Source organism: Myiozetetes cayanensis, unplaced genomic scaffold (genome assembly GCF_022539395.1).
Source record: "Myiozetetes cayanensis isolate MyiCay16 unplaced genomic scaffold, myiCay2020 scf20-37, whole genome shotgun sequence".
NCBI lineage: Eukaryota > Metazoa > Chordata > Aves > Passeriformes > Tyrannidae > Myiozetetes > Myiozetetes cayanensis.
This window is the reverse complement of record NW_026087412.1, coordinates 8,013,651-8,036,890: the sequence shown is the minus strand read 5'-3', so window position 1 is coordinate 8,036,890 and position 23,240 is coordinate 8,013,651. Positions and strand designations below refer to the sequence as shown.

The window sequence follows — 23,240 nt, the reverse complement described above, 5'->3', positions numbered from 1 at the left end:
TGCAATGGATAAGCCAAGGAACATGGGCACCAAGAGTAAACCTGGTACATGCACAACTGGGGGCCTCCAAGACACACACCATAACCACCTGGCAGAGCAGATACCACTAACAGCCAAGGAGGGAATGTTCTGAAATCAGTCACTACCTGAATTTCCTTTCTCCCTTTTCCTTCCCAGCCAAGGCATGGTAAGAACATTGCAGTACTCATAGGTTTATCCCTGAGACGGGAACCGAAAATTGCAAAGCTGCCATGGCAAAGCCACTCTGTGTGTGGAGCTCATAACCATCCTGAACATAAGAACTGACAGGTCATTCTAGTGCACTCGTAGTATGAAGTTAAAAAAGCAAGTTCAATACCAACTCCCTCTACTACAAAAATGGCTTAATTTGAGCGAAGAAGGAATTTCATGCTATTTTCCCACCACAACCAGGCAACTTTTTTTCCCCTTTTGAAGAATGATCTCCAAGCTCTCATTACTGCTGGTCTAAAACATTTATTCCTGCCCACTCAAATCTGCCAAAAGAGAAATGAATCATATGTCAATAAAACCTGGGGTCCTGAACATGTGCTTCAGAATGAGTTTCAGCGGCGAAATGTACGAATCTGAGCCCAGCTACAGCAAGGCCTGCCAACTTCATTCATGGTAATTAAGCAAAGCCACACACATTTCAGGGGATATTTAAGGAGCGCAGTGTGTTCCTATGGGGACTGGACTCAAGAGCCTTTCCATGAGCTTTGGAAAGGCATTAATTACCCTGCAAGAAAAAGCCTCCCAGAACTACCAAAGATAAAGAATTTGGCAATACCTGCACTGACATTTTCCACAAGGAGTAAGTCCTTCTGCTCAGCTGCTGGCTCTGATGATACATCGGGCGGCAGCTCCCCCGTGCCTCCACTTTGGACTCAAACCCCCTAAGCGCTGAATGCGTGGTTCAAGCTCAGAGTGCTCATGTGCAGGTACAGCCTTCTGCCTGAGGCTTGACATGGAGCAGTTTATTGCCCTGAGAGGACAGCCCACTGCTCACCCACACTCGGGTTCTCTGACCACCCATTCCTGACACAATGAGCAGGGCAGTGCTGCACCGCCCACCTCCTTTCAGCCAAGGTAAATTCTCCAGCTCTTCATTCACAAGCAACTCCACGAGCTGGCAGTGAAGATACTCCTCTATTAATGATAATGGGCTATCACCCATTGAGGAGCTCGCTGTATATCCCACCCACACCCCAAGAGAAGGAGCTTATCGTGGTCCAGCTGGAGCCAATGGAGCTGTTGGTTTGCTATGGAAGCTGGACCATGCCTCACCTGGGAGAAGCTCAGTGTCCCTGTTGACACTGCACACACCAAAAGATTCCTGGCATTCCTGGCATCAACACCTTTTTCTTCTCTCTGGTGCTGGTTCTGTACTAAGACAGTGATCCAGCTCTGGGCTTGATGGGGCTCAGAGTGATGGTGAGACAAGGACTCAGCACCTGACTTTATCCACACACTATGCCAATGCCATTTGGACACTTCCTCTGCTCTTCCACAAACCCTGCCACCCTCCCACTCCCACCAGTATGAAGAGAAAACTTTCTCCACAGCTCCTACCATCTGGATTCACTTTCCTCCCTCTCTCCAGCTCATAATGGTTCTGTCAATAAATTCCACTTAAAAAAAAAAAAAAGAAAAAAAGAAAAGAAAAATTCACGTATTTTGAGTCTTTCATCTTTACATATCATGTCTATGACTGACTGTGTTTCTCTCCCTCCTGTTACTGCTTTTCCAAGCACCTGCTTCAGCATTTTCTCCATCAGGAGCTTTCATCACTGTGGGGTGCTGCCAGCTGCTGCTCCGTGTCACAGCCCCGGGGCAGCCAACCCAGACTGGCAAATTTTCCTCGAGTAATGATCACAACTGCACCACAGCAGCTTTGTGTTGCTCTCCAGCATCCAAGGACACCTTTTGCAAAATAAAGTGCTACTGCACATAGATTTATTTTTTTGCCCCTATCACAATCTCACAACACAAAGCACACTTCAGCAGGCTCAGGTTCAATCCAACAAGAAACTGATAAAGGCTGTCTGTCCCTCAGCTAATCAAGAAAAAAAAAATGAGAAGTACAGAAAAATTGTCAACGTGTCAAATCTATCATTCCACAGGCAGAAGGTTCCAACTAGTCATAAAAAAACCTCATAAATTTCCAGCACAAAGCATCACTGTTATCGAAAGACATTAAAATGCATTTTTTCAAAGCGATAAGCTGTATTGTTTTACTTCTTCTAGGATTTATTTTAACCCTTTGATCAATTAATTTAACTTCAGTTCCCACTAAGATGAAATATACCTCACTAAATGAAAATCTTATCATTGAGGAAACATGGGAAGATGATACCAAACATCCCCCCAGGATGTCCTGTACAAGCACTGTTGTTCCCTTTGCAATAGCACTCTGCCAGTTGAGGTAAAAAGAACAAGGAGGTATGAAAAGACCAAAACAATGCTCTTTACTAATCAAGGCATGGAGGACTTTGCTAAAGTTTTTCCATTTGATAGCAAGGAAATAAATTCAAAAGGCTTCCAAGTTTAGGTCTGCCCATTTAAACAGAGTTTTCTCTTTCTCCTTCCTTTTATAAATATCAGAAATGACAACTTCTGCATAAATAATTTATCTTGAATGCTGGTGAAGCAGACAGCATACTGAAAACAGCAGCAGCTTTCAATGAAACTTTGGAGAGGGGGAAAAGGAAGAGCTGGCTCCAAGCTTGGCACACAAAGGCAGAGATGATCTTGCCTAATCAAGATCTGTATTAGCTGTGGAATGGATCCATGTTACTCATACAGAGATACATAATACAGGAAAGTATTTATCATGCAAAAGTAGGGGGTGGCAGGGAGAAACAACTGCATGGTGGGAATCACAGGAGGATAAGGGAGAGCTCAGTCCTCAGATGGATAACACAGAGCCTGTGATGAACTGCTCATACCAAAAATAAAGGGAAAAAAATTGTTGCAGGCACTTGTAAATGAACACTTGGGGGAAAGGCTCAATGAGGGGAGCCTAGGGATATGTGGTGACCTTGGTGGTGCTGGGTTAACAGTTTGGACTTGATGATCTTAAAGGTCTTTTCCAACCTAAACAATTCTGTGATTCTATGGTTTTCCTTACAAATCACTTTGTAGCACAACGGTCCCCTTGCCCCTCACTGCCACACTACTGAGCAAAGCAGATCTCAGTGGCACAAAGACATGCCCCACATAAAGGCACATTCAGGGACCATGTGATTTTGATTTGTGCACAACTTTCAAAACTTTCCTTTTTTTGCCTGAACATCGTTCAAGCAAATCCTGCAATGCTCCTCCAACTATTACAGCAAATCCAGTTGGCTCTCCTGCAGTTACCTGAAGTCTTGATCTTCCTTCCCCTTATCCAAAGCAGCAGGCCTGAGCAAGAGGTAAAAGTGCTCCCAGCCCCTCTGTGCACACACAGAGAGGTTAAAGCAGAGTCAGAGTTCGAGTGAACACAAAAATCAAAGCAAATGTGAACCATATAACTTCACACAGGGTTTGATTCAGCAAAGGCTCTAAAACTTAAAAACTTTAAAAACTTAAAACCTGGCTGGCAAGGAGGTGGCCCTTTCCTGAGAACAGAGGTGGAAGCACACAGGCCCTCTGCATCTCCTCTTCCCATCTCACTGCATGGTTGAATCAATCTCAAAACCCATACAACACGCCACTTGAATCAGGCAAATATTTATGGCAAGTTTGGTTCCTTCAAGGACGTGATGAAAATAAATCTACAACTCCTGTGCACATTTTTGCTCATGCATTACGCCACAAGTCTGTAGAGATTTCACCTTCTATATGCTTTATTGAATCAAGTCATTACTGAACTGGCACCAGTGGTTCCCCTCATGACCTCAAAGCACGGGCACGTTAACAACCACAGGAATGACCCGGGTGGGACAGTGTCACTGCAGTGCCTGGGAATGGATGCAGGTCCCTGCAGTGACAAGAAACATCTTCCCAAAGGGGCAGACTTCCAAAGCAGCCTTGAGTTGCTCTCATTTAAGCTGACACAGGATCTTTGGTCATGCCATCTCCTCTGAATATTAAAGACAGCTCCTGTACCTCACACTGTTATAAAACCAGTCATAGGCCCACATTATTCCAACACAGCAGATTTTGTAGTAACTAGATGACAATGACTAATTAGAAACTGTGTTACTTGCCAACAGGCAAAGGAATCACACTCAAAAAAAAAACAAACAGTGAGAAAAACGGCATCAATAATCTGATAAATTCTGTTACCTGAGAACTAGGCACAAGGGCTTTCCACCAGTGTCCACCTTTCACAAGGTCTACATCGCTCAAGGGCATTGACACTTTGCCAATAACACAATGGCGTGAGAATTTGTCAAAATCCACTACAGTTAAAAGCAGAGTTCTTCTCTGGGCTTCTAAAAAGGGGATTTCAAATGTGTACCTCTCCTCAAACACCGGGTTCTGCGTTTTGCGTTTCACTCCGGTCTGCTTGGAGTTCTTCTGATCGGGAAGAAGGCAGATCTTCACGTAGGGGTTGGAGTGAGCCATGTCTTGCCTTGAACCATCGTAAGAAATTGGAGGAGGCAGATCTTTAGCCTCGATGACTCGCACTATTAGGTAATTATGCAACAGATCATACTGTGTGCTAAAATGCAGCATGCCCAGCTGATACTTCGACAAGATCTCCTCATCTGTCAAGGAGTCCATATCATCACTATTTGAGTCAAGAGAGTACAGTCTTGGTTCAAATTTTCTAAAATAGTCATCTGGGGTGTAGGTTTTTCGCAGGATAGTTGGCTGAACTATTTCTTTCTTAGCTCCTATTATTCCAAACTCGATAGGCTTAATGTCAATTAGCGGAGAACTTGGCCTCCTCGAGTCTAGACCTAAACAAGAGAAATGCACAAATATGACTGTCAGAAACTCAACTGAAGCAATTATAGGTGCACATCAACTTTGGGTGCTTCTTTGGGCACAGCTATCCTGTATCTGTGCAATGCAGGCTCCACAGTGGGACTTTTCCTCATTGCACTGCCAACAATTAACAGCACCCTTAGCTACACCGAAGCACAAACCCACCTACACTTTTCCCTCCCTGTCCATTTTCACGTGCAATTACCACACATATGCTTCAGCAAGAAAAACAGGGCTGCTCCCTTCCACTGTGCTCCCGCAGAACAGGATGAGATTTTAATCAATGTACCTTCAGCTTGACTTGATTCCCTGTCTAAAAGATGAAAGAGGAAGCACTACAGTTTGATTTTCTTCCCCACAAGAATTACATTAATGTTGGAAGGACGACCTTACTTGAAATCCGCCGTGTGAGGCTGTAAGTGGACCGTGATGTATCTGACGACGACCGCCTTCTGTCAGGGGAAACATCCTGAAGAGTGGGAGGCAGCTCGCTGATTGTATTATCAGAGTCTCCATCTTTGTCCTCATTTTGGCTGCTTATCCTGTTATAATGAGAGACCTTTGGATGATTCAACCCAGTACAAGGAGTATATACAGAATAACAATGTGTTCTGGCATTCTGGGTCTAATCTCGGGTGCTCATCCCTGGATGCTGTGGGGTATCTCCTGATCTATCTGGCAAGCAAAAGGCTGAGCAACAGACTTCAAACTTATGCAAAAAACAGATTCTTTATCTTTCTGCCTGTCTTTCAAACACAGTTTTATCAGTATGAGAGCACGACACAGGCCACAAAGGCACATGTAACTCAAATCTTGATCAGAAATATTATACTTGTCTCTAAGGAAAAAAAGTAAAACCAAACTCCCACAAACCACAAACCTCAAACAGAAGCTTACTGCTGTAATTCACAGCTACACTTTGTAAGCACAGACTTTACTAGGAGTGAACCATCATGACAAACCTCCATGATCAGATATCCCAAACCTACCACACACCTCTCAGTAAAATATGGCTTTGCGGGTTTACCAGTAAAGTTTCAAAACTCGACCTCATAAACACAATTCATCAAAAGCTATTTACTGACATGCCTTTTTAGATAATTGGCTGCTTTCTATCCACTTCCATAAACCAGACAGTAATTTTACTACCCAGGGGTCTTGGTGGGAGCAGGGAAGTTAGCAAGATTTAAATGACAAAGCAAGTTTTGACGAGAGCTGTAGCAGCTTTAAGAAGACTCAACAGAAGACTGGCATCACAGAGAAGTCCACCTGTAACTCCCATTTCAGTGTGTTTATATACACACACACACACACACAAGTTGGTTTTGATACAACAACATTCTGGTTGAAAACCCCAACGTGTCGCAATTGCAGTGGCTCCAAAAAGCAGTGAGGACCTCCCAGCTTGACTGAAAGAAGGGCAAGAGCAGACAGTAATAAATACAGGACATAAAGTCTCCAACTGCATGCTCAGAGGGGAGTGCTGCTGATGGAAATGAAATCACACAACAGTGCATGACGTGTAGTGCATCATGCAAAACAGCTCATCCACGAGACAGAAAATAGCAGCAGATCACAAGGAAAGTGTCAGCATGAAATGAGCAAAGCAAAAGGGAATTCTGTGTGTTTTGCTTCCAATTCACCCTTTCTACGTGCATGGCTCAGCTGGGTATAAATGAAGTAAGTTGAATCATTTTCATTAGTAACCAATGAGTGGAGTAGAGCAAATCACATATTCTGCAAGAAGCAGTAAACTTGCAGAAAAGCCCCCCCAAATATTAAAACAAACAAACAAACAAACAAAACAAACAAAAACCAAACCCCCGAAATCGATTGGAAATGGAAATTCTTATCCAAACCCACAAAGTTCACAGCAGGTTCTATGCAAATCTCACCAATTCAGACCCACACAACTCATCTACACTAAAAAAAAAAAAAATAAAAATCTGTTAATAATCAAAACCAAGCCCTATGCTAAAAGGGGCGTACAATATTTGCACAGTTCTGCAGCCCATTAAAGGCAGTCCAAATCATGCAGTTTGATATATAATCAGTACTTGGAACACAAATAGCTTTTCCATGCATAAATGCAGGGCTACACAATCATAGGTGGCATTTGGATCTGCTTGTGTTTGAGAAGCAAACGCACAGAACAAGGCGAAGGCAGGGTGAAAAGGGAATCAGGAAGAGAGGCATTAAGGATGTTCTACAATGGGTAAACGTAATAGTGAGTTAATAACATACAGATGACCTTTAGTAAGGAAATTGCTACTGAGCCACAATAATTTTTCCTCAAATAAACTTTGGCTCTGGTTAAAGCAGCTCTGTTTCTGTTTAATCCGAACCTTTGGAAAGAGGAGTCGTGTCCTGATTTCAATTCAGCCTCACAGTGTGCACTGTTTATCTCTGGGGTTTGTGTAGAATATTCTGTAACAGGCAGCTCCAACACAAACCCTCATTCCCAGCCCACTTCTGCAAAGACCAGGATGCAAACACTCCTCATGAAATAACAAGAAGCTACCAGGCACTCAGATCAACACAACTGGACTCACTGCAGGAAAGGATTTTTTTTTCCCCCTAAGTTGTCACTGTAAAAAATTCAGAAAGTGAGAAAAATTCATGGTCTCCCAAGAGAAAGGGCTTAAACTTGCAGCTTTAACATCCCCTCCTGAATTTCCAGGACAATGAGGTGTCTCAGAGCTGCCAAAGGGAAAACCTATGGGCAGAAAATAAAGGATGGGTCATTAAGCACAGGCACTCAGATGTTTGCCAGTTCACCAATGAGGACCATAAAAGCAGTTTTCCCCAGGGGAGTGGGTAGGAAGGTGAGGAAGGAACAAATTGCATTCTGCATTACACCAGTGTCCTGGGCCCATGAAGAAACAGCAAGATGGAAAGATCTCAGCTGAAAACTTAGTTCTATTTTTAAAACACTTTCAGGCTGCAAGCAGGAGAATAAATTGATTTGTTCCCAAATTCAATGCATGCATCCAAATGCAAAATATGGTGATGTCAAATCTGTTTTTCCTTGTAGGGGTTTCCACTGAACCCAAAAGCTCCCTTTTGAAAAATAAGAGTTAAAAAAAAAGAATGAGGGGTCAACTGGCATACACAGATCTCTGAGCACTTAAAAACATACCCATCAAACACCTTATTCTAAGACCATGTCCAAATTCTTACTCTGCTCACACATCTAACTCCAGACATTGTTCCCTACCTCCAAAACCGCATATGGATATTTAAGAGCATAAGATCAACACAGTAAAAACAGAAATCTTCTTTGGCTTCTGAATTCTGAGCCAACAGAGGCTACAGGGATCATTTCCACCTTAAACCTGCACACACCAAGAGCTTGGCTCACCTGTTCATCAGCGAGCAAAACACACCAAGTCTGGCTCCTGCCTTTTACTCTCTTTTCCTCTTTATCTTCCAGATTGTTGTTCCTCTACAGGCTCATTTTTTCTCCTCTCAAGTCACACCCCCTTGACTCGTTTACCTCTCCATATCTCCTCTGCTCTCTTTGTCCTCCTCAAATAATTTCTGTGTTCCCTCACCATTTTCCAACAAAATCACCCTGGAAGCGTAAATTATTGTCACATTCCCTGGCATTACCCTGGATACATCTCAGCTCAAGAAGAGGAGCCCACTGCCCTTTGAAGCAAGCAAAGCCTGATGTCCAGCTTCTAAATCAATGTGTATTCCAGGCATCCTCAGAAATCACAGGATGTGCAACAGTGCCACAGGAGATGGTGACTTCAGTGATCCCAAGGCATGGCAGCATCCCTTGTACCCTCAAAAAGCAAAGCTACTTCTCTCCTGTGTCCTCCTTTTTTGGTGCCTGCTGCCCTCTCAGGCATTATCTCTGGGAACTCACCTTCTCTCAGCACTTAGGGAGACCTTAACTGCACCAAATCACCTGAAGCCAGATGGAAAGATGGATATGTGGCCTGGGCTGGGGTCCCAGACTCTTCCCAGGGTTGTGAGTGTCCATAGGTAAAGAATAAAACACAATAGGGTTGAAGAACTGGGTGGGTTTTTTTCCCTAGTATGTTGTCTTCTGCTTATGGCCATTCCAGTAAGTTACTGTAGGGGCTTTCAGATAGAGCAGGACTGGGGGGAAACAATACAGGCTGGAGAAAGCATTTTATGAGTCCAAAGTCCAACTCATCTGCAAAGCCACCACACATCTGAGTTTTGAGATAAGAAGAACAGAGCTTCAGTGCCCAGAGTGCCCCTTTAGCCAGACAGAAGGATCCAGGAGTCAGAAACTAAACCATGGTACAATCACCCCATGTCTCCAAACACACAAGATGTCCCTTCTGCTACCCAGCACACCAGACAAACCCTGAATCCCTCTCTTGCTACAAGCTCAGCTACTTGTTCCCGAGATGTAATTGCTCCTGTACCAATCTTTCCACATCCAATACTGCAACCTCATCACTGTGCTCTCCTGTGCGTGATGCTTTCCTATTTAGCATTGATTTTGTTTCCATTCCCCATCCATTGCAGGTGAATCCATTTCTGGGGATATATCACACTCTTAAATATGCTGCTTCACATTTAAAAACCACTCTAACACATCTTGAACAGCTCTATTTTTATTGCTTCAGTATTAATTACCACCCTATTCTACCTGGATTCAAAAGAGTACACAGACAAGACTGTGATTTAAACATGAGACAGTTTATTTCATGCAGCACCAAGACATGAACCTTCCAGCCCTGAGACAGAGCAACAGTCAACTCACAGGAGTAGATAAAATTACCTGAGTGTCTCAGTGCCTGGGTACCAACCTCTGAGCATCATATGATGCACTAAAGAGGCCTCTCCTGTGCCACAAATTCTGGACACACTGTCCATCAGTCTGCTCCCACAGAAGACAGCCCAACCCAGCTGACAACAAAGCCACTAAAACACTGGAGAGCTCTGCTCCCTTCCTGGTTTCATGAATGTCTCCACAGGGTCACCTCTGTGCCGCAGATTCCCAATTGAGAGGGAGTAAAACAGGGAAGACTTCACTGAGTTTCTTTGTAATGGATTTGCAAACACACTAATCAAATCTCCAGACAGAATCTGGTGCTGGTGCTGTGGTTCTTTAATGATTTCAGAAGAAATCTTGAAGAGTACTAAGGTGGAGCAGGAGATCAAGTTCTGCTAAATGAAACTTTAAATGAATTTCCCCTTCAGAGCACGTACCAGCTACGCCTTTCATCTGCCTATATGATAACCACCTTCACACTAGGATAAGAAAACATTTCAAAACAACCTCATCAGCATTTCAGCCAAGTTGAAGTGCTCCAAAGGGCTGGTCCATTTGAAGAGGAAATAGGACTGAAGATGAAAGGCATCTTTAGAAAAGGGCACACAGCTAAACCAGCTATCAGCTTGCTATGCCAGCTGACAAAACAACTTCTGTCTCACCCATAAGAAAAGGTTTTTACAAAGACTAACCTTGCTGTTTGAGTTACCAGAGATGCCCTTCTGTCACCTTGCTGTGAGTAGCCTGTGTTCCCACCCTCAGGAGGTTCCTCCTTTCTAAGTGGCACCCTCTGAATGTCCCACTGCATCAATACTCTCATCACAGCTGAGCAGTCCTTGGGTAAAGCTAGAAAATCATGCATCTAAACTTACAGCCAGGCTGGAGTTTGAGCAGGAAAAGGTCCCAGGATTTCAACTTCATCTTCATTTGTTTGACAACAGCTACAGTCGAAACACTTCTGACAGCAATTTCTACAAGTCCACCGGCACAGCAAGAGATCTGAGATTCTAGCGAGCAGACCCTGAAGCCATTGGAAACCAAAGTACAACATTACAACCCATCAATAGCTATTGAGAAAAAACATTCAGCTGTATTTATGTTTGTGTTTCTGCAACAGAACATTAAGAACTGTATTTATTTCAGCTATACCAACAGACAAGTGCTATGCAGTTACCAGCCCAACCCCACCGATGCCATAACAAGGCAGGGAAATAAGCATTCTCTGCAGGTATTTTCCCTCTAGTAGAGATGTATTATTATGTAGGTTGGCAAGAGGGTGATTTACAAAACACTGTGGTGTAGCAACATGCCAGAGTAGAAACACGCATATTCCTTCACGAACATCAACAAACTAATAGATCAGCAAACATACAGCAGAAGGAATTAAAAACAGAAGGTAAGTGAAAGCTCCAATTTAATCCAGCAAGGATCTATTTAATTAACACAGCACCGTGAACACACCTGGTCCCTGTAGATGTACCAGTATGTAACATTTGTATGATCCATACACATATAGCATTACAGCCCAACAAACTCGCCACTGAAATGGATCAGCCAAAGCACACTATCCACAACATCTCCCCTCTGCCATGATGGTTAATTTAATGAAAAACCTTCAATTATATTTTTTAAAAGAAGGTAGTTGACCCAGAAAAATACTTTATTTCTTAGTTTCCACAGTGTCACTGGCAGCAGCACCTGTAACAGTGCTCCTCTGCTGGACAACCAGGGGTGGAGCTCCCCATCAGAGGGGCAGCAGATTTGGCCCCATCTCCATACCATCCCTACAGCCTTCCCTCTGCTTTGCAGCTCTGTTTGCTTTGAGAGGAGCAGAGACATAAACTTTAGCCCATTTCCCACCCACACCAACTCCAAGTTCTGCAGTTCATGCAAAGGCTCATTAAGCAGCGCAAGGGCACTGCTAAGAAAGGGCACCACTCCATAGGCACGGGGGAGACACACAGCTGCCAGGGAACACCACCTGCATCCAGGGTCAAACAGCTTTACAATTGTGTGTGACCTTGAAATGTTCCTGGGAAGCTGAAGAAATAAAGCACGTGAGATTTTCTCCAGATATTTCCCCAAATACTTGAGACATCTGCAGTATTCATGAGTGTACAGATACAAGGGCACTACCACACCACAAGGGGTTTCCTTGGAGGAACTCTGATCCACAGAGAAGACTCCTCAGATACATGTCTTTCAGCCCCATAAACAAAATCTGGGTATTGAAAACCAAAAATTACCAGCCCAAAATGTGGTGCAGTACTTATATCTAGGACATCAGCAGAGAGTCAGAAAATACGAGACAATCCCCTCAGGATGGTGCGAGGAGACAGAGTGGGGAGTGAATCATCAGATTAACTCACCTCATTTATTGGTTCCAACTGTCCTTTTAGACATCCAGGATGAAGCAAAGGGAAAGAAAATGAAAAAGACAAAAACAGGTTAGCAATGCTCAAATAACTTTAAATTTTCTGCCATGACATGCCCCAGCCTGAGATGAGCTTGAATTTCTGGCAAGGCAGTACCCTGTAGATATTAGAGGAAGGAGAAGCCTCCGGACTGGGCATCAGTTGCTGCTGCTTCCAGTCCTTCTCCACCAAGCTTCCTCTGCTCTTCCCTCCCCAGGAGTGAAATTTCCAAATCCATCCTGGAGCATGAAAGTCCTGCTCATGGTTCCTTGCTAATGGGGTATCACAAGTAACCACTTCTTTTCTTTCCTTAAATAACCTGTCTCTAATTGCAGCAACTACTTGCTGCTGACAGCAAACCACATCAAAATTTTCCAGTGGGAAAAAAAAAGGCTTTTCTCCAGATGCAGCCCATATCAATGCAGTTTCAATGCTAACTTGTTGCAGCAACGTTTCTAGGAAGGGATACAGACTGAATACTCTCCATTATGTACACACCACTGGACACCTTCAGCCTCATCCTCAGATGCAACTTGAAGAATACAAAAGATAGAAGTTAAATGCTTGAGCCACACACTCCAGAAATCCACACTGCAGCCACTGCCCCAAACCACAGCCAAGAAGAAGTCATTTAAAAACCAAGTGTTTTATTCACAAAGTCACCTTTGGAATATTATACTTGACTAATGTCATTTATAGTTGGAGACTGAGTAGCATTTCTGATGCCTGCTGAAATGTCTTTCCTATTGCGTTCCCATTGATAATGCCTAAAAGTTTCCTAATTGTTCTGACTGTCTTTCTGTAGGTGGAATCTCTAAAAAACAAACCCAAACAACACAAAACCACAGAACAGAACAAAACAAAAACCAAAACAAACAAACAAAATAACCCCCAAACTTCATTCTACTCTTCCACATGTAGAAATTGGTTCCTAGCTTAATGCTTGTGACAGGGGCAAAACCAGCCTTTTATAAAGAAGGTGGGATGTAGAGGTTCCAAGAACTCTCCTATGGACCACATTTTGGTGCAAGTCTCCCTTTTAAACTTCTTGGAAGCCACTGCTTGCCAAACAGGCCACCACTTGTTAGAAGCACAAACTAAAATACTAGAAACCTGCAGTGCAAGATGACAAAACAGCGATTACAGATAACCATGGACCAACTGTTACAGAAAACTGTAAATGGTTTAAAGGGCTTTATCCATTCCTTATTAATGCAAAGTTGCAGCTGAAGTTACAGTGGTTTAGCAAAGCTGCAAGGAGGATATTTAAATTGCTCTAAACAAAGCAGCTGGATCCATGCCACTCAATCGAACACTGTAGCACGTGCCATGAGAAGAAAGTGGCTTTTCCAAATGGCCCACAGGGATGCACGGCAGGCTCGTGTTAAACAGCCCTCCTGGTCACCATCAGTCACCAGTCTGACTGATGGTGACCAGCCCTGTGTGCCACCAGCCCAAGGGCACGTGCTGCTGTCCCAAAGGTACCATGAAAAAGTGAGCCTGTGACCACCCACTAATCTCCACCAGGAAATAGGAGGGCAGGGATAAGAACTAGACGTTATAGTGCTGAAGAGGTAAACAAGTCACAGGCACCATACGGGGCTGAAACGCAGGGCCCATGAAAGGAAAGCAAACACGACCACCTGTTCATCCACCTCGCTCACACCAGGCAGGAGGGTCAGGGCTGGGGAAGAGCAGAGGTTTAGGGAAGGATGCAGCAGTGAGCTGGTGCTGGGGGATCCCTGAGAGCACAGCTGCTTCAATGTACTCAGCAACCCCCGGAGAAGGGCCCAACACTCGGGGTCGGGGAGGCACCGTCATTCCCTGCCACTTCATCCCAAGCTGGCTGAACAGAGAACAACCCAGACGAGAGTCTCCAGCTCAGAGTGAATCCCCATCAAGGGCCAGGTGCATCCCTCTGCCGAGGCTGAGTGCAAGGCAGAGCCCCAGTCCCAGAGTCTGCCCGGGCCTGGGTGGGGGTCACCTGCTCCAAGCCAGCATAAACACCAATCCCAACCGGGTCCATGGACCAGTGACAACATGCCACGGTGGTAATGTCCCTGGGGATGCTGCAGCAGGGTGGGGTCCCCACTAGTGACAGATTGTATTGTGCCCCTGCAGTTACACCCCAGGAAAGGCTCACAAGCTCCATCCTCCATCGCAGTGACCACCACAGCCTGGGGACAGCTCCACATCCGCGGGTGGCCCCCACCACGACTGACACGCCGGTGTGGGGATAACGCGGTATTGCTGCTGTTCTGAGTCCCCATCCGGGTAGCCCACCTTGTACCCACGGGCCCCGACGGCCGTGCTGCCGGAAGGCAGTGCCGTGTCCGGCCTCACTCGAGCCTCCTGCTGAGCCGGGGGGCCCGGGGAGCCCCGAAGGACACCGCGGGTCCACCCGGGGCAGCTCCCTCAGCATCCCCGCTCCCACCCTCCGGGCGCGGCGGCGGCTCAGCCCCGAGCGGGAGGGAACGCGGGGGGGAAGACAGAGCGGGGAGTGAAGGGGGACGCGGCCCCGCGGGACTGGGGTGCCGAGTGGCGTCGGTAGTGGGGTCTATAGTAGCGCCCGGCCGGCCTGTGAGGCTGAAGATGCCCCGCTCGTGTTCGTCGCGAACTGGGCGGCTGCGCTCGGAGCAACGGGTGGGAAACGGGCGGCTCAGGGGTCGCTCAGGGTCTGAACGAGCCCGACAACAATTCATCCCCACAACGCTGGGTGAGCCCATCCATAACCCCCGCAGCCCGCGGCTCCCCGTAGACCAGGGCGCCTGTGCCTCCCACCCCGCCGGTGCCCCCCACCCCGCCAGGCTGTGCCCAGGTTGGAGGGGCCCATCGCATCTCAGCCTGCCCGCGGGGTTCAGCATCCTCCTCCTTCCACGAAGTCCTTGTGCAAAATGAGGACTCCCACGTCCCCGGGGCCATCCCGCTCCCCCGCCAGAGAGGAGAGAGGCCCGAGGGCTGCTCGCCAACCCCGCGGGGGTCCGCTCCTGCCCCGGCAGCAACAGCTGCCGGCCCCGCTCCTGCCCCGGCCCCGCCTGGCCCCTCGCCGGGAGCCGCTGTCGCCGCCGGGAACTCCTCCCCAGAAGTTACCCCGAAGTTGCGCACCCGCACCGGGCACGGAGGGGAGAGGGGGGCCCCACGGCGGCACCGCACGCGTCCGGCAGACACCCCAGACCCCCCGTCATCCCCGGGGCTCAGCGGCGGCTCCGCACCCACCTGGATGTACGCCATGGCTCCGCGGGCGCGCCCGGCGCCTCCCGCCGCGCGGCTCCACCCGCGCCCGCCGCGCAGCAGCCGCAGCGGCACCGGCACCGCCCCGGGCGGGGCACCGGGGCGGCCCCGCGGGCAGCACCGGCCCCGCGCCCGCGCAGCCACCGCCGGCCCGGGCGGACCCGCCGCCCCCGCGGGGCCGGGCGGAGGGAGCGGGGCTGGAGCTCCGAGCAGCTCCCGCCCGGCCCGGCCCGGCCCTGCCCGCGGAGCATCCGCGGGGCCGCAACAGGTCCGCCGCAGCGCGGGCGAACACTGACCTCCAGAGGGCCCGGCGCGGAAATTCAGGGATGCGAGCCCCTCCTGGCCGCCGGGACACGGCGCCGGGGGAAGCGGGGCACGGGCGGGCGGGTGCGAGCGGCGGCCGTGGCGGATAAAGTGGATTTACAGCAGCGTTTTGCCACGGAGAGTTCGCTGTGTGAGGGGATGCCACGGACACACCTGAGGTTCAACACGGATGCGATGGTTTCATGAGGTTGAATGAACAAAACGTACACACTCACGCCTTTCCAGGCAGAGATGAGGTGGCTGGAGCAAGGAGGGAGCTTGTAACTCCCAGACCTCAATGAACATCGTGTCCCTGCGCTGATGTGCTGGGTCCAGCCAGAGGCAGAGTGGGAGGAAACGTGGTCTAGCGACGGGCAAATCCCACCGCGTGAGTGGTTTGACCTGGAGAGCTCAAGTTGCAAAGCGCTCTTTTGAGGTCAAACTCTTGAAAGCACAGCAAAGTTGGGGATTTGGGGCTGTTCTCTTGAGCACCACCTTGGTGCCAAACAAATTGGAGGTTTCCCGGCATCCTGGTGTAAATAAAGTTTTCTGCCCTCGGTTTTGGAGGGCACTCTCAGGCTACACTTCTGGCAGCAGTTTACAGCTCAGCCCAGCTGGATGATCGGCAGTTGCTACAGGGCACCTCCCTGAGTCACAACAGCCCTGACTCACCACATTTCAGCTTACTGTGGTGAATGGTAAAAGCATCTCCTGCTCTGGAGGATACTCCAGCTTCAGATGTTGGCCAGACTAAGACCACTGGTGACTGCTGCTCCTTGTGGTAAGGAGGGAGCATCTGGGGCAGGATGTCTTTGGAAAGCTCTTGCATTACTGATCTCATTTAGTTGCCCATTTAAGTTCTCATTGAATTCAATGAAAACTCCTGTTGACTTCCGTGGGAGGGGTCATACTCTGAATCAAAAAAACCTAAATGTTCTTTTTCCCCAGGGAGAGCAGCTACTGCTTTAGAAGAATAATTACCACAGTGAAGATAAGCAAGGAAAAAAGCCTGTAGTGCTTACATGTTTCAGGCAGTTTTGAGCATATGATTAAACTGTGGTACAAGTTGTTTGTCAATTTTTGCTCTGCAGTTCTTTTTAATTTCACTTCTTTCCAAGTGCCAGTGTTTAAAATGTCAGCCTTTACTTTGAATATTGTTGCTCTTTTCACCACCGCCTTGATGCAGCTTGCAATCACCGAACACACAGATTTTCTTTTTTTTTTTTTCTCCTGTTGCAACATAATGGAGAGAGGCATAAGCTTTTCAGACAGATTTTTTGACTCCTTAAAGGCAGATTGCTGTGAGTCACAAAACTGTGGCATGCACTACACCAACATTATGTGCATGTTTTTACTTACCCCTTTAAAAATGTATGGGGCAGAGAAAGACCAAATGCTGCATCACTTGCCACTGACTTTTTTGGTTGACACAAAAAAGAAGAGCAAAAGAAGTTTTATGTGGAGAGGGTGCCAATACTATTGATTTGTGTGTGAAAAAAATGCCCTTCCCCCCCACCATGCTCTAATAGCAGGTTGTAGCACAAATAAGATAGATGTGCTTCCCTTGCACAATCATACATATACATGCCTTTAAGTGCCTTTCACACTGTCACATGGAGGCTTTTAGATTACATTCTCCCAGCACACACATTCACTAAGCAAACACAGCTCTAACCCAGGGAATATGATGGATTCGAAACAGTAGACAGGTGGTTATTGTAAAATCTAATTTCAAATCTGCATATGGCTGATGCTCTGATTAAGCTCTGCTTCTTCAGCACTCAGAATAAACAGACCCATTTGACATGATGACAACATAACCTTTGGATGTCCTTTGCTGTGCACGCTCTGTGTCTGATAAGACACATTCCATACTTCCCACATGTAATGGCTGTGATGCAGATGGTGAGGCTTGCAAATGCAGAATTTCTAAGCAGAAAAAAGGAAATGAATACTGCTTTTGCACAATATGATTTTGTGATAGATTTCTAGCCTTCCTGGTATTAATACACACTGGGAATAACATCACCTACATCCAAAGCATGCACTCAAATCATTACAACCAGCCCAGCAAGTAGCAAAATGTACTTCCAGCAGAGCAAATTGGTTCAGCAGCTTCTCAGCCAAACCAGAGCCAGAGCTGTTGGTATTCAAAATGCCATGCCATGGCCAAACCTAGCCAAAGACTTCCATCCTCTTCATGCCTTAATTTTAAGGGAGAGGAGCAGCACTCTGAAAAAGTAGAGAAAGAAAGGAAAGGAAGGCAATCTGATGGCTATTTCAAAGGATTTTCATTTGAATCCTCCTAAAGGACAGTGCTACCTGCTGCAAGAGGGAAGCAAAGAGAAAAGTGGCTATGCAAGGTAAGATGAGATGTCTTCCTCTGCTGTTCATCTGCCAAATCCTTACTATCATCACTTGAAGTTGCTGGAATAACCAGCCACCACTCTGCCTAAAAATAAGCTCCTTATCTCCAGATGTTTTTATAAATGGCAAGTCCCCGTAGCTGGTGCTTCCCCACTGCTGTTGGCAACCTGTAAAAGTCCAGCTTCTCACTGTTACAGAATTGGCTTCATTTCCCCACAGCATCATCCCTCCAATAAAGGCATCTTCAATTCACTCTTCCAGAGCCATCTCTAGCAATGTGTTTGTCTCCTTGCAGGTGTCATGGAAATGCAGTTTCTTATCCTCAGTGGTTTCTCAGGCCTTTTTCTGCTTTGGTCTTGTACCCTGAAGGGGCAATTCCTTAAAGTTTTATTCAAGAATTTCTAGGAAAATAGGAGCTGTTCCCTACAATTTGCACCCAGGAGAGAGGAAGGGCTGGTGGGCACTGCATGGAAACCCCCAGCAACAGAGTGGTACACAAGGGAGAGAACTGGGGAAATACCCCTCTTTGGGAGTGCAGGCCAGGCTCTGAGAAAATCTATCCCAGCTGTAGAAATAGGAAAGCAGCAAACTGCTCACCTGCCTTTACCCCCAGCTGCACCCCAGCAGAGCCCTGACACACCGTGTAGGGTGAGGGATGGTTTGCTCTGGGGCAGGACAGCTCTGCCTCGCTGGCCCCACACCTCACAGTCTTCCAGGAGCAAGGATTAGCTTTGACTTTGCCACAGGGGCTTGTATTTATTCTATCTCTAGGAGTGACTCAGTGTCAGGGGCCGTGTCAGAAAATGCCTGAAGTGACCTGAGCTGAGCTCTGCTTCCTGCTGATAACACAGGTGCAAGCTCAGCCCCACCGGCTGCCTCCCAAGCTCATGTGCTGGTCCCTTCAATCCTTTCTCCCAAATTCCCACCTGACATCATGCCCAGACAGCTTTGTTGAGAGTAGGAAAAGGTCCTTTTAGATCATTCCTGGTGTACTCCAGGGATCAGCAAGAAGCCTGGGCTCCAGTCCCTCTGTCCCAGGCTCTGGTCTCTTGAGGCATGAGAGGGTCAAAGCAACAGATCTTGTGCCAGTGATGTTGCAGTTTCCAGCAGGAACTGGGCTGACATCAGTGTGACAAACACAGATTCCAGCTCCTGACAAAAGGGGAAGGTTTTACAACCCATTCCCATGACTCATCCAGCCTTTGGTCTCAACTGCCTCTAAATCAGCCCATCGACACAGTGGACACCTGTGAATCTGCGTGATTTGAAGTCAAGATACCATTTCCAGGCTTCTGCATTTCCAGGAGTCAAATGTTCTTTATATTCCATTGCATTCCCCTACTTTTTTTCTGCACATAAGCTCTTACCCCTTTCTGGTCTGGCATTACCTACCCCAGGATCTCCCTCTTGTCACATCTCCAGGACCCAACTCACATCTGTAGCCAGGATGAACCGGATGGTGCTGTGCCCTGGAAAGCTCTCCTGTGCTTCACTTCAGAAACAGCCTCTGCTGATGCTGCATCTTGCAGCACATCAGGGTTATTAACTGGCCACCTGGCAGCTCCCTAATTGGCAGTATCAGTAAAAGCACATTTTTCTCCTTTCTTAAATCTCCAAACAAAGGGGATAAATTTGATCTAAAATCCTCAGATCCTCATCGCCTCGTATAATTTGTAATGGCCTTGCTTATGCCATAAAAATTACAGCTACTTTCTTGCACTCACACACTTTCTGGTTTGCCTTTAACATGCACTCTGGCAGGGAACTGAATGACACAGCATAATCTGCTAAAGCTATTTCTATAGTAAACAGAGATAAAAACCACAGCCAAAGGGCACGCAGCCTCCGGGGAGGCAAGCACCGCGTATAATTGTCTCCAGCACTCGAATCCAAGCTCCTGCTCGAAGGAAACCTGTCCCCAGGGGGAGCCGTCACCGCCCGGTGAAGTCGTGCCCGTTCCATCACTGAGCACGTCCGTGCACCGGTCCGGCACGACAGAGCCCTCGGTGGTCTTCAGGCGGTGTCACTCGTGTGAGCCGAGTGTCACCAGCTGACCGTGTTGAAGGGAAATGGTGTCTGCTAGGTCACAAGCGTAAATACGAATTTGAGGTCGTGTTCAACGACCTAATTTTTGCAGTAAAGACGGGACCTCTGTGACCTGTGAACTCACTCGCTCGCAGGGTCCCCCCGGCTCGGTGCAGCTTCAGCAGCGGGAGAGAAGCGCCTCGAAGGCACGGAGCCACTGAGACTCTTCTGCTTTGGAACTCACTCCCTGCATTGAGGCCAAAAAAGCTTGGATACGGTAGGCTTTGGGTCATGCTAAAAAGGCTAGAGTATTTTCAGACTTCCGAGGAGAGAATGTTGTATTTATAGGGAAGTTTAGTTTTTCAGTTGCTTTTGTAATTCATTTTGTTTATGACTGGTTTATTCAAGCTGTAGGGATGAGGAGTTAGTTGCTAGATTTCTTTTCCAGGCTCACATCTCTAACTGTTTGCAGGCATAGGACAGAGCTATTTTTGTAATATAAGTCATTACAGAGAGAATATCTCACAGTCCCCACTGAAGCAAATTCCTAAGGAAGCAAGCTCTATTTTTAAAGTAAATTTCTACTTCATATTTGTTTTACTGAGAAACGAGCCACCATCAGCCTGTCTGAGGCTGAGCAGTATCCCCATGTCCCAGGAAGACAAATTCAACAGAATGAGAATCACTCCTACCCAGAGGAGCTGGGGGGAGCTGCAGAAGTGGCTTCCCAAGCACCAGGGAATTGGGTGTGATCCTGCTGAAGGGGTTGAGCAAATGAGGGACAGAACCCCAGCCCGCAAAGTGACACAACTTTGGAGATAAAGATACTCAAGACACTTCCAGCGCCCACCTTAGAAAGTAGGACAATATTTTCTAGGAAGGCCAGAGTGTGAGATTTTATAGAATAGGGCAAACTCAGTCTCAACATCATCTCTCTGAGACTCAGGGATAGAACTGTAAGTTAAATGCTGAGAGCTTTGGTTGTGTTACAGACTCATGGATGATTTATTTTAGAAGAACAGTCTCACCCCCTGGAAGTTATCCGAATAACTGTGCTATGACTCTTCCCATTTGATTCATACTAATTTAATAATTCCTATTCATAGGAGCATTAAAAACCATATCAAACCTAGAAAGTGGACAGGAAGGAATTGGCATTTACAGGTTTCTCCTTTCCAGCAGTGGCTTAAAGATGTAAGTTAACACAGAAACAGATGTGGTCAGGCACACTTTCTTCAACTGAATCACCAAGGCATTATAACAGCCCTGGGCCATGCAGCTGTAAAATGTAGCAAAAGTTATCCAAACCCACTTAAATATGGCTGTAAGAGAAAAGCTTTTTTTTTTTTAGGCTATGAAACAAGTTACCAAAACAGAAGAATAGAGATTGTTTAAAGCTGTTGGAAAAAAACAATATCAACAGCAATGAAACCCACTTTCAAGCTGTGAAGGAGCAGCTACAGGAATGAGTTCAGAATTATTCAGGCTGCAAATACCAAATCATCATTTGCAAAAACATGCCCAAGTCAGCTTCAGAATTCAACAGGTTCAGAAGGGCAGGACTATTTTTATGACAAAAGGTTCTGTTTCCAATCATTCCCTCACAGCAGCAGAGACCCTTACGTCTGCTTTTCCCATTTTGCACATCTCATTAAGCAGATGTGCAAAATACTGTTTCATGGCAGTAGAACTAAACTTGGTGGGTTAAAGGGGCAGTTTGCATTCTAAAGCACTGCAGTGCTGTAACTGAGAAATAAATGTAATTCCTGAATATTTCTGCCTTGAAGGGACCTCGGTTTCACCTGTTTCTCTTGTTCCATTCTTTTCCCTCCTCCCCATTCCTGTGCATTTACCCTGCAGCACTTTCAGTAGGACACAGCTCTGCTGAAGAGTGAGGCTGCAATCCAGCCTAAATGCAACCAGTATAAATGAACTGACTCCTTTCTGAATTAAAATTTCCTTCTCACAAGGAATCTCTCTGGACAGTAATGGAAACTAAAATCACTACACACAGCAACACACACCGTGCTCTCTGACACTCAGAGCTGAACTTTGAAGGCAAACCTGTCTTCATCACAGACTGAGCGAACCTCACATACAGAAATCTGCTAAAATCCAGGTGATAACATTACTCCTTGCTGCTGGGCATTCCCCTGGGTGTCTGACTGAAAACACTGTCCTTACAGATCAGATGGTAACACGTTAGATCTTGGGGCTGATCCCTATATGGTCCTGTGCAAGGCTAAGAGCTGGGCACGATGATCCTTGTGGGGCCCTTCCAACTCAGCATATTCTGCAATTCTGTGATTACACAGGTAGCAGCACATTATGTTCCTCCCCCATAATGTGCCCAGTAACTTGCAGCTGATTGAGTGATGCTGTCAGGGAATGAGATGCTGTCCCTGTTCCTGAGCAATGTCCTGGTGTGTGTCCAGCCCCATCTACGACCTCATCCCGCTGTGCCAATAGCTCAGTCTGCATCACCTGCCATCAGGGGTGACAAACTGCATTCCCACTGGCCTCAGAAAAGCAGTTTATGTGAGTCAAATACTGCATTAGCCCTTTCCCAAGGGAGGAAGCTTACTTGCCCTCCTCCCTGCAGCATCCCTTTAACAGCGTTGAACTGGGGACCTCGTTAGCAACACAAGTAAGTTTCCAAGCAGAAAAGGGAAAAAAGTAAATCTGATCTCATCCTGGCTTCCTCCCCCCACTGGAAGAAATGGAGCAGCAGTGGCCAGCATGTGATCACCATCCTGTCCCCATTCTGCAGGGATGCCATTAAAAGGTTATGAAAATACTGTGAGGGAGGGAGAAGGGAGATATCTGTCTGCTCCCTTTGCTGCAAGGGCCTGCTCCCTCTGCAAGCCTGGAACCATCACAGGGAGGGGAAATTTGCTGAAAACAAACCCTAGGTGCTCTCGAGGGGCAAAGATGTGCCAGAACAGCCTATGCCGGTATGTGCAGGGTCCTGTGTTCAATCAGAGAAGCACATTATTCACCCAAAATTAACCTTCTGCTCTGCAACTCAAAAAATTTTGGGGCAGGTGTGTTTGCTGACCACTGAGAGTGAGCAGTTTTATACAAATAAAATACCTGTGCACTTCAGATACAGCTACACCAATGGCAGTCAGGCAAATAGATACTCAAACTATTGCCCCACCAGAGCCCTTTGATATGAAAGTCTCATTATGAGGGGTTTTATC

At 46.9% G+C, this 23,240-nt stretch overlaps 1 protein-coding gene across 4 annotated transcripts in view; it reads right to left on the bottom strand.

Moving 5' to 3' along the window:
• The window catches only part of SYT17 (synaptotagmin 17), a 33,629-nt gene extending 18,198 nt beyond the window's left edge, over nucleotides 1-15,431 (bottom strand). The window contains exons 1-5 of one of the 4 annotated variants that reach the window (XM_050317537.1): nucleotides 15,328-15,431; nucleotides 12,067-12,084; nucleotides 10,570-10,718; nucleotides 5,332-5,480; nucleotides 4,291-4,910 (exon numbers count right to left, since the gene is read on the bottom strand). In XM_050317537.1, the coding sequence (XP_050173494.1) occupies nucleotides 4,291-4,910; nucleotides 5,332-5,480; nucleotides 10,570-10,718; nucleotides 12,067-12,084; nucleotides 15,328-15,342 (951 nt within the window). In that variant the 5' untranslated portion in view covers nucleotides 15,343-15,431. Of the gene's footprint in view, nucleotides 1-4,290; nucleotides 4,911-5,331; nucleotides 5,481-10,569; nucleotides 10,719-12,066; nucleotides 12,090-12,228; nucleotides 12,286-14,910; nucleotides 14,965-15,327 lie in introns of those variants that run through there. The other 3 variants (XM_050317535.1, XM_050317536.1, XM_050317534.1) reach the window with 3 other exon arrangements.
• Nucleotides 15,432-23,240: the final 7,809 nt, after the last annotated feature.